The sequence below is a fragment of the Berghia stephanieae genome, chromosome 1 (genome assembly GCF_034508935.2).
Source record: "Berghia stephanieae isolate SIO BIC M18660-M18661 chromosome 1, UCSD_Bste_1.3, whole genome shotgun sequence".
NCBI classification, from domain to species: domain Eukaryota; kingdom Metazoa; phylum Mollusca; class Gastropoda; order Nudibranchia; family Aeolidiidae; genus Berghia; species Berghia stephanieae.
In genome coordinates, this window is record NC_088360.1 from 102954658 (window position 1) to 102967087 (window position 12430).

Here is a 12430-nt window from a genome sequence, read left to right on the forward strand (position 1 = left end):
CACATTTAATAAAGCAAGTAAGCTCAAATGATTTTCTTCTCACTAATGTAAACTTTTAAAAAAACATGATTTAATAAAAGGAGTACAAACCTGTTGATTTGCCATTCACCTGTACTGTTTCTTTCATTCATCCTGTTTTGTTGATAAAGGGGAAACTCGAAACATTCACATTACCTGCTTTCGTTTATTAAATTGAAGCTTACATTCAATTTCAGTGTTATTTATCACTGTACAAAATGAAAATGATTGCATAATTTTCTCAATCTCTTAAAAATCTTAGCCTTATTTGTGTAGAATCACAACTTGGATTCATTGACTTGACAATACTCCAGTCATTCAGGGTCTGAATATTGAATGAAAGATAATGACAAATCTTGTATGATGAAGGCAAGCATAAAGTACATGTAAAAATAAGTGCAAAACGTGAGCATGTGCCTTATGAATTTTCATGATACTTTTGTAGCCTTGAATTGACCGCGTTTTTGTAAAACATTAAGGTGAACATTATAGAATAAAATAATCCTGTTGTGATGTGTAATATTCAAACATTCAACTTTTTTTTTTTGCTGAACATTTCTCGTGTTTTATTATTTTTAATTATTTTATTGTTTAGTAACTTATACAATTGGTGTGCTATTTTTGTGGCTCAATATGGCAAAGGTTTTGGAATAAGTATAATATGATAATAAGAAAAACAAGGAATGAGGGAGTGTGGAATGCCGCTTTTTAAAAAAAAAATCTGAGCTTACAACATTAAAAAGGAGAATATTAATAATTTGTTCAGACGAGCTATAAAAGCAGGGTTATCAAACACAGCCATGTGAATTTCTGAGCTTAGCTCATCTGTAAAGTAGCAAATTAGGGTCCATCAGCGATGCACACATTTAACACATATGTTCTATATATCGCTATGTTATGTTGACAAGTATAGATGGACGTGTCAAAAAAAAAAAAAATGACAGGGGTCATCCCCTTCTGAATTTGAGTAAACACAATCTTTAACAACTTTCTCTGATATCTGCTACAGATGCTAGTCTGATCATGCAAAGGCTTGTTATTTTTTTTTTTTACAACCAGTCACTGTTGTAGTAGATAACAAGACTCTTTTGACTTGAAATTAATGAATTGTATTGCACATTATTAGTTAACACATCAACTGTCAAATTGGTTACATTAGTGAAAATAAAATATTACAATTATGCAAGTGACACAAGATTCGACTCATTATCATTATAATTATACCCTCATATTAAAATAATATCCCATTAAAACACGATTCTTTAATGCTTCATAACCCCATAAAAAAACAACAAATATTTCTAAATCAGTGGTTCTTTTTGATCAACCCTATGGTAGGGTTGACACATGATATTTTTCAAAATTCTGTATTTTGTCAAATCTGAACTAATGATACAGCGAAAAGAAAATGAACTAAAAAGAAAGGATGAACAGATTAAACTGAGAGTAAAAGGTTTCAATCACAGTAAACTATTGATAGGACTGAACGTAGGTTACAAATGAATAATTCAGAATGATGAGATTGAATCACTCATGATTCAAAATCAATAAATTAATTATAGTAATGAGTGTATAAAATTTGCATTACGGTATCCTAAGATATTGAAAGCACATATCACATTCATGAAAACTCCTTAAAAGTGGTAATTATTCATAAGATGTAAAATACAAAGGAAAAAAAAAAAGGATATTTTAAATAAGCGTCAAGAACACATCCATTCATCATAATCACCACTATCATTTCACACAACAAACATCATTTCAATATTTTACAAAGGCATTTAATACTATGCTCACTGTTTTTCCAGCATAACTTAATTTGATGATAATTGAATGATACCAAATGAGGCAAATCGGAAAATACAACAAATCCATTACGCATTTTCTCATAACCCTTCTTCCTCGACATAATTGAATAAAGCCAATATAAGGTCAAAAGTATATTTATATCAAGTCCAATACAATCATATTTCAATCTTTTATTTAATTCAACTAAAGTGCAACCTCTCTGTAATGACATCGTTGGGATAAGAAAAAAAATGTTGTCATAGAGAGTTGTTGCTATAGCGGCGGGGGGTGAGGAGTGAGAGAGAGAGAGAGAGAGAGAGAGAGAGAGAGAGAGAGAGAGAGCGGCTAGTAGAGTATTTAGCTAGTTATGGATGTCTTTTTCATGCATATACAGTGGCAGTTTCAGCCAAAGCAGACAACCTTGAAAATGGCGCCATTACACTTCTTGCTAGGATAGAGCCAGCCATTACTTGCTTGAGAACTTGTTGCAAGTCTACAATTATCTTCACCTGGTCTATGATAATAGGCTACGACATTGCTGTGTTGATCGGTCGACCCTCATTAAACTATATCAGCAGTTATCTGCTTTTTTTTTTTTCCAATTTTCTTCTCGCTCTTGATGATCGTTGTCAAGCTTTAATCACTTAGGCCTGTTCCATAGAAGAAGCATAGCAAGACAAAAAGTTTGCTTAGCGAGGGGGCTGTATGTTGCGCAAGTGTTCACTAGCTGGTCGACTGCCAGGGCACTTGCTCACATGCCAAAGGCATTATACTTATACTCAGCGTTTTTCTTATCCACTTGGTAGAAGTAAGAGTGGACATTGTGATCGTTTTACTATGCATTTATGTGATCAGCGATCAGAGATAATAATATCAGGTTGATAGCATAGGGTCTTATAACCGAGGCATATTCCATTGGTGAGGAGTGTTCACCAGCTGGGGGATTGCCGAGGTACAAACTCTCATGGCAATCAACCGGCTAGTTTTACTTGTGTAAAATGAAGTGCCAGATATAGCTAGCTTTCTGTCTCACTTTGCGGCCTCATCTACAGAAAATGCTGCCGTCAATTGGCCCAGATGGAAATGGATATCATCGGTTGGCCAATCAAGGATTTTCATTGGCTATGACTATGACATTTCATTGGTCAGAAAGCAAGAGTTTCATTGGACCAGAAGTTTCTCCCTGTCTGTCAATTTGAAGCAGTTATGCTTTGTTCATATTGTTTTTTAGGAGCTTGGGGTCTTGTCTAATATAATAAAGTTGGTCGCATCTCTGAAATCGTGTTGTTTGAATAAGCTTTCAAACCACTGAGAAGATAGCAACCAAATTTTTATAGACATGTCCTGTACGTAAAAAGTATGATCAGGAACCATAATATTCAATTTTAGAGTGTTTTGAAAAAAAACATATTATTTACAAGCAGAGACCTTTTTTCAGCTCAATTACAATCACTTTATGGTTGAAAAGATTCACACATTCGACTACGACTTGGAATCCAGCAATATTGATATTTTCAAAATATTTCCTGTTATCAAGACAATCTGCTGTCAGATATTTCAAGATCAAGATTTATCAAAAATTTCATGAGCCTGTATACATTTGGCCAGTTTGATGTAGCGAACTTTTTCACCTTACGTAAAATGTTGATGATAGCGACTACTGTTTTTTGGGTTTTTTTTTTTTTGTTATCCCTTACAGTGCCATTTGGTGCTTGAATGATGGGTTGAAAAAATAAAAGAATGTTGTGTTTATTGAAAGATACATTAATATTTTCATTGTGTATAACACAATTTGTAATTCAATGGAGAAGTGAGTTGCCACTTTGGCGTATTTTAAGTTATTTGAAATAAGTTATGAACTGATTGATTTGATCATCAAGGGTTGTGATGGAATGATTCTCTACAAATTTGTTGCATTTTCATTTCTCAACCAAGCGCTTTGAGATCAAATCAAAAATCAGTCAAAATCCAGGGCTGAGGTTGTTAAAAAAATAAAAGCTTTATACAAACCTTGAAAGCAGTAGCTGATATGAAAATTTGAAACATATTTAACAAATTTTATTTCAGCAAGAAGAAAAATTTACAACGAAAAAAAAAATACTTATAAATAAAATGAATTTTAAAAAGGGCAGTTTTAAAATTTGAATTTACATTATTGATTGTAAAGAATACCAGCTATTATGGGTTAACTTGCAATAATATCAAATAAACATGGGAATGTCTCGATTATTGATAACATAAGCAAGGAAAACACATTCTAGAAATAGGCAAATTTTAAAAAAATTAATAAGTTTTTATGAATCCGATTAGGACATTTTCAAATAACCCTGACATCAGCTGCAGAGAGATGCCATAAAGTGAGCAATAGTTGCTAAGCTTCATGCCCATGAACTTGGATCCTCTAACTTTTAAGTGTTAGTGAAATGCCCTATCCGCTCCGCAATTTCGCCCCTGCTTAACGCAATTAAAATGATACATTAATTGATCAATTCATCTAACCAGAAAACAAAAACCACACTTATACTGTATAACATAAAAAGACCAATGTTTAAATGCTGCCCCCCCCCCCAGGCTCTCTGATAATACAAATCATTTTACTTTATAGAGTCTAGAGCTCACTCAATTAAAGTGGTACCATTGACATCAAGACCATAAGAATAAATCTTTTTTTAATCACCCACGTTTTAGAAAAAAAAATTATGTAGATAATGGCAGTTTCTTGATTTATTTCTTTTTTTTGGACAACTTCCTTACTTTTACGGATTTGGTAATTTATTTGTAATTATTCACAAATTCTGAAGCTATCAATCTACATTTTTCAGCATTATAGCCACCAAAAACAACTTGACAACGGTTGGAATTCATTTATTAAAAACCCAACAGCAATTTAGCACTTACACAGTAAGCAGGGTAGGCATTTACTCCTTAAAAGGTGTACGTACAGATAATGGCACCAAAACATCAAAATTCTTCTGCAGAACAATGAGTATTCTTCAACAATAACATAAAATTGTTATACACGTGTTCTCCTTGTGTTCAAACGCCTTGGTGACTCTAAAGGTTCAGATTCTATAGCATCATCATCAAGACAGCGTAAACCACCATTGGACAGGGAACGAGTCTGACGTGAAGAACTCTTTCCATTGGATTGAGGCCTGTCTTGATTATAATTATCTGTGCTTGCATGGAAAGTATCCATCTCTAACTCTTCTTGACTAAATAATGTGGTTTCATTCATGTCTTCTAAGAGACCTGTCAAAGATAAATGAACAAGTAAAAATTACCAATTTGAAACTGGAAGCCTTGATTAAAGTTAGATGACTATAGGGGGAAAACTAAGAGAGGATAATGAAACAGTGTAATCACGGGTTCATTTCCAAAGGGTAATCTCTTTTTAGTGCTTAAAGTAACATTTAAAACAGGAATGATCTAAATGATGATGAAAAATTAAAATTATCCTTAAAACTCTAAGTGTGGAACAACAGGAATATCAGTCACAATGAATATTTTTAAATTTTAAAGTGACATACATATATTTCATGAATAAGCTTACTTAAGGTAGTATTTTGCGCTTCATTTGACACCACTCAAATTGGTAGAAGCTAATTTATGTTTATTCAGATTTAGCGGATTGGAAATTTAAAAAGATTTGAAGATTTTAAGTTGGAACAAGTTTAGTCCTCATGAAAATTAATCAGCGATGACAATGGCAATTTGTCAAAAAGGAGGAACATGTATCGGTTCATCAGGCAAACTTAAACCAGAATTCAAAAATTACATACAAAATAAAATATAAAATCATAGTTACGTAACATTATATTACATACTTTTGTAAATATTTATTGAATAGTCCTTTCTCAAAAACCATTTTAAAGGCCTACAATATTAATCATACCTCTCACTACAACAAGAAATGATAATTTTTTAGCCATAAGCCAAGAAAGCATTTGTTTTTAATTTACAAAGCACACTAGACTAGACTCGTGTATCTTTAATAACTTGAAAAACAGTCTATGAAAATAAATAGTAAATTTAAATTAAGCCTTTGAACAATTGCTTCTTAACTCGACCACCCTTGCTTGCTGTAATAAATTATCTTTCTTTGGCCACATGACTTCTGTAAACATAACATGAAGTCATGAACATAGAAGGGTAGTTGAGAGAGAAGTGTGGATAAGGGAAAGAGAGACAGAGAGAGAGAGAGAGAGAGAGAGAGAGAGAGAGAGAGAGAGAGAAAGAGAGAGAGAGAGAGAGAGAGAGAGAGAGAGAAAGAGAGAGTCTAGTCTACCGGAGTGAGTTGTGAATTGATTTTCTTTTTTTTTGCCCAACCCACTACCCAAAATATAATACTCATCCAAGGTCAACACTGGTCTAGTGTCACTTTTGACATTTGGTCCATTCTGTCTAGGCTGACGTCATAAAAATATGAGTGTCACCAAAATTCATTGAAACTGACTGAGCACAGGTGTTAAAATTGGGCACAAGACATGATAGTGATTTTTCCATGGATCTACTGCGAAGCTGCTTGAGCGCTTTTCATAGAAAAATGTTTAACACTGAAAAAAAACAGTGGGAAATTTCACAGAAAATCCTAAAATTCCCCGAATCCGTGGAAGATTAACATCAATGTAATATACTTTAATTTAATGCTACTTCCACGAAAAAGTAACTTCTTAATTTCCTTTAATCCAATGATAAAATTAGTATTTCTTGAATCGCTTACTCGAGAGTACAGGTGGATCTTCTTGCACAATTACAATGTGATATTAAATTATTGATAATGTTCGCAAATCCAAGAAATGATTGAAATTTTGACATGGGCTCATTAAGCCACCACTTCTCAATGCCACCATTGTCATGTCATTCTTTTCAATCTCATGAACTGTTTATACTTTTCATGAAATTTAATTAAAAACATGTCATGGTAAAACCTTGAGTCAAGTCCACATGAACACCTAATGGATTGATATTGATACCCCTTGAGCAGCTTTGGTGTAAATACTTTCATATATATAATACTTGTGCTGATGTGGCAAAACCCATCGGAAGCCTGACAAATTTGCATCCCATATTCCTATTATTCAATAGAGGCACCACTTCTGGACAAAATGCGGTTTGAATTTTGTAATTAGCTTAATTAGGGTCGAAGTTAATCACATTCAAAGGGAGTCAAAAAAAAATTTAAAAAACAGAGAAAATTGCTTTTTAGATAAAACATACATATTTCACATCAATAATAGAGCCCAGAAAGAAATTAAATTATGTCATCTATAAGCTTCAATCTGTAAAATCGGTTTGTGAGAATGCAGTTGGATGGATAATGAAAACGATTAAGTGATAAAACAAAATTCAGCCAGATAATCATTTTTTCACCTTTATTTGCTCTTATCTCAAAACTAGCTCATGTAACATCCAATGGGTTTTGCCAATTCAGCACACATATAGTATCTCGTGTTACTAATGAACTACTTAAAGTTGATGAAATTGTCTTTCAATGATTCTTTTTCTTTTAATTATTGTTATAGTTTTATTTTTATTTTTTTTTATTTTTTGTAATAAAATAGATTTAGAAAATTAAATCCCCTTTATTCATCAAAAAAAAAAAAAAAAAGAAATTGTTCCTCATGGTCTATCACAAGAAAAGACCAAGTCAGCCCCGACATCAGCAGCCATGCCACAAAATGAGCAACAAGATGAAGTTTCTTACTCAATGAAAAAAAAACAAACAAGGAATGCTGAAATAAGGTGCGAATCCAGATCTCCTGAATAGAAGCACAATGCTTTCCTTATCAACTCCACCATTTTTTTAATATTAGCATTGAAATTTCCTAAATGAACAAAGAGAAGAGAAAGGCAACTTTGGTACTATAATGAAATAACAAAAAAAATTTACCAATCAAACAATCGTTCATTCACCTGTAATCTCAAGATCATAAATAGGAAGGGGCCGCTCTCCTCTCACAAGATACAGTATAGTTTTGGCTGGCCATAACAAATATATAATGACAGCATATGCCAAAATGTCTACAGCATAATTAATACCTGAAATGAAAGATTTCATAAACTTAAACAAAAAAAGATATTGATAAATTATACATAAGTTAAAGACAATGATTTACAAAAACAAGAATTTAAATCAAATACCTTTATCATTCTTCTTTTGGAAACAGGCATCAAAGGCAGACTTATAATTAAAGGTATCAATTCAAAATGAACTAAAATGTATTGAAAAGGAGTTTAGCTAAAACTTCTTATACGGTATCCTTTATTTTCATGCGACGTCCTCTTTAAAATAAAGAATTGAGTCTTATACTTATAGAATTTCACTGCAAACAAACCACAACTTCGACATACAATTTGTTAAGTTCCTCCCTTTAGCCCACATTTGATAACAAATTTCTTTTTTTTTTAAACATCCACCTACCACTCATACCTTTTTAAAAAGTAAAAATCATATTGGCAGCAAAAATTTTGATTAAACAATAATACAAACATTATACAATAGATCAAAAATGACATAGTGTGATAAACATGTTTCCAATATTTTCACGATGCTTGCTCAAATCATTACAAAACAGGTTTTTTAAAATTATTTTCCGAATCAAAAGCAGTTTTTTTTTTAAAAACTTACTGATAATGGTTTTGTACCTCCACAATGGAGATACCTGTGTCGTAATGAAAGCTAAGGCTGGGAGGTAACAAAACCACACCAGAAAGAAAGCCCCGAAGTGATGGACAAATGTGACATCTTCTCTGTCTGTTTCTCCATAAGTTTTTTTCAACTCATACAAAAACCAACCCATGACGATTAATCTAAACAACAAGGTAGTGTAGCCAGGCCAGGTCTGCCACTCATCTGTGTTTGAGATGATACTGTCTATCTCCACCTGATGGGGAAAAAAATAAATTTTTTAAACCCCCAAAAAAACCCAATTCATCAGATATCATATAAGACCTACGGGTAACAATCCCAGAGGTGCAGTTGAGATTTTTATTTTTCTGCCCCATCCCCAGTCACCCAACTCAGTAGTGATAGGATGACCAGGTCTGTTTGATCATGTGGAAGTACTTTGTGATAGACAAGCACTGCAAGCACTAGCATCCTATTCAAGCAATTGGTATTTTCCCTTTAACTCTGTAGAAATCTAGCTTATACTAATACTATTATACTGGTAATACCAGTCTCTTTTGTATGGGAGGGGAGTACTCTTCCAAATGAGCTCTTAGGACCCCCATTTTTTTTAAATTGTCCTGCTTTAAATTTTAAATTTTGAAGTTGAATAAACTTTGCAAATGCAATGAAAGCTAAATTCAATGATTCACTCGCCATATTAAGTATCAAAAAATGTGACCTTATTTATTCTCTTATTTTGCAAAAGCAGGTAATAAGTAAACCAGTTCCCCTAAATTTTATGAAAGAAAAGTATTTCGTTTCAATGAAAACAAAAAGAATGTAGATATCAGCGTTTATGTTCATTACGATTTCAATTTTACAATGAATTTCGTTCCAAGTTATTTTTTAAAAAATAAATATAATTAATAACTTGTAACATGAGTCACATAAATAAGTTTCAATATTAGATAAAGAGTTCAAATTATTGATCAGTTGTATAGAATAATTTAGTGCAACACAGAATCTAGATCATAATATCTCCATTCCCATTATTAATATCTCTTATTTCCTTTGCCTAAAACTGATCATTCATGCAATTTTGGCTCAATATGAATTCACCACTTGTCTGAGGTAAAGATGGCAACTCTCTAACTGTAGTGTCAAATACCCCCATTTTCCACTAAAATAGTGTATTTTAATTACTGACTGTAAGAATAGTGAATCTCTTTATGGAAGGGATAAAGTTTCGTTGATGTTTGGAGAAGTGCACATACAGTCAAGACAAAGACAAAACTCTAAAAACACAATGAACTAGCTTGCAGCTTTGTGGTTTTGGAGTATGAAAGTGAGTCCTTAGAGGAGACAATTTCTTAGCATTCTCTCCCACCATGCTCAAGAGTAAAATGAGCTACGGTGCAAATTGCCTTACAGGTATCATGTTTCATCCTATAATATATGTTAAGTGTAGTTTTTGGCTTGGGACTCCTTTTAAAGCACTTTGGACACATTTAGTGGATAATAGTGGATATATCTAAAAGCTTAAGTTTTAAAAATTCAAGAATTTATTCCTAACTGCATGAAAAAGATGTCCATTAAATTTATTTTGTACACTTCTAGGACCTGTGAAAAAGAAATATCTCACCAAACCTTGCCCTTGTTATACTCACCAAGTTCCATATATAAAGGAAAACATTTAAAACAGTGTATGCCACCCACATAGAAAATATCACAGATTTCCACTTGAGCTGGTCTGTCGTAATTCCCAAACCTTTAGCTATCAGAATTAGAAGCAGCATAAAGATGCACTGGGCTGCCAAATCTAAAAGTCTTCCGATAGTCCCCAACCACTCGACTCCCACTCCATTATAAGCAAAGATACTGTTGTGAATCAAGTACAATGATATGCTAGTAAACTCGACACATAGGCATGCCGCAAACACTTTAGTAACAATGTGTCTCTGCTTATTGTACACATATAGCCACAATAAAAAAAGGATTATGACGCAGACAAATGCCAGAAGATGAGTCTCCAACACGTCATGAACTTCAAAGGAGAACTGATGTTCGAAAGGATTTTGTTTCTTGACAGATGGATTCCCATTGACTAACCAGATATCATAGTCAATGGTAAGAGGAGAGTCGACATTGCTTTTCCATTTACAGTCAGATTTGTCACGATAACAGGACACTATGCTGACATACCAAAACCTGAAGAATAAAAATAAATAAAATAAAATTGATTTAATACTTTGTTAATTTTTTTTTTTATTTATCAATGAAATATTAATGATAAAATCAAGAAGAGGCAATATTAATGAAATAAATAAGATGAAATAAAAAATTACACAATTAAACAATGGAAAACTATTTTTTTGTGTTCTGAAGAATGAATTTTGATGATTTTGTTAACTAATAGAATTTGATCATTTTCCAGATTGAAAAGCTGCCATTCATTTCTCCATCCATTCACTGTGAAAATTATGTACAATGGACTGCTTTCATTGCCACTGGGGAGTCCCTGATAACTTTATTGGTAAAGCTCTTGAGTTGAAAGCAAAGGAAATAGTATCAATGCAGGATGTAGTCAAGATTTGACTTTTACCCCCTGACAACCCAGCACTGAATGGGTTGCATGGTCTTTTAGGTCGGACAGAAAGCGCTTTGCAATGCAATTGACTAGCTTCCTATCCAAAGGGTAGCAAACCATTGCAATTGTCAGTTCAACACTTCCTCTACAGAAACTGGGATAAACTCCAGTTAAATGGTTGTTTTGTTGCTGAAGGGACTACTGAATAGATTACGAATGCCTCCAGTAAAAAAAAAAAATTAAAAGGGAAAATACAATACAACAAGCATTCATCAGTTCCAATTAACTTGAACACCATAAGAAAGTTTAACAAAAATGTGAGTCATTGATACATAAAAGTATTATCCAGACAAGAGATACCAACACTGGTTCTGGCACTGGCCTCATTAAACTTGGTGATTAATCCTGCTTTGTCAGTGCTGGAATGGGGTGTAGAAAAAGCAAAGTACAGTGCAACCTCTGGATGACAACACTCCTGAATAACGACAACCCCTGGTTGACAACACTGACCTCTGTTCCCGATTTTTTTTGCTTTATGTTATTACTAATAAAAACCTCAAAATAGCGATATACATTTAGTAAAACCCCTGTGTATTTCCTTTATAACAATAATCGGCAGCTGCTATCCATGCTTGATACCCAAACATTGTCATCTTGCATTCTTCACCAATAAAAAAATGCTTTTTCCCCTCCCAATGAGATTGCTTTATTACTGACCAATCAGGACACATGTTTACTGCACTGCGTGGAATCAGCACTAGTTCATATGGAACCACAGCAAAAGAAGTTATTCAGTGGATGGTCCCAAAGGTCATTTAACTTCCCTGTTAGCTACCTGTCTTAGGTAAGTGGAGATTAACTGAGATCAGGAAGTGACGTGTCCAATGGGGACAATTATGGATATTTATGGTCTTATAAATATGTTGGCATAGCAAGGAAAACAAACAGGCTCTTTCACTTTTCATTTTTATTTGAAAAATCAGTTTTTTTTTCCTAAACATCAGTCCAAATTTGATACTATTGTGGATAATACCTAGTTTGTTTCTTTTTAATACGCAAGACGTGGATCTCCTGATGGTAAGTGCTGTAAATTCTAGTGCATTGAAATAAAAATTTTGACATTCAAAATTCATCAGCAGTATCAGTATGAGTATCACGTGGATTTTAATTAAAATCAAAACTAGATGTGAGCAGTTGTGTTCGTGTGTGGTATTATCATATTGGCACTTGATTTTCTTGATTTATTCTTAGTTTTAAATGGTGTTCGAGCACAGTTTAATATCAAAACAATAACAATAAACATTGGAGAGTGAAAACGTAAACACTATACCCTTTGTAAACCGCACTGTCACACATTCATGGGTGAAAACCCTGAAATAATGACACCCCTGGGTAATAACATAATCCTCCGGTCCCAGGCAATG

At 33.2% G+C, this 12430-nt stretch overlaps 1 protein-coding gene across 1 annotated transcript in view; it reads right to left on the minus strand.

The window, feature by feature from the left end:
- Window positions 1–554: 554 nt before the first annotated feature.
- The window catches only part of LOC144962594 (uncharacterized), a 12994-nt gene continuing 1118 nt past the window's right edge, over window positions 555–12430 (minus strand). The window contains exons 2-5 of the mRNA XM_078895680.1: window positions 10087–10627; window positions 8438–8693; window positions 7723–7848; window positions 555–5058 (exon numbers count right to left, since the gene is read on the minus strand). Of these exons, the coding sequence (XP_078751806.1) occupies window positions 4820–5058; window positions 7723–7848; window positions 8438–8693; window positions 10087–10627 (1162 nt within the window). The 3' untranslated portion in view covers window positions 555–4819. The remainder of the gene's footprint in view (window positions 5059–7722; window positions 7849–8437; window positions 8694–10086; window positions 10628–12430) is intronic.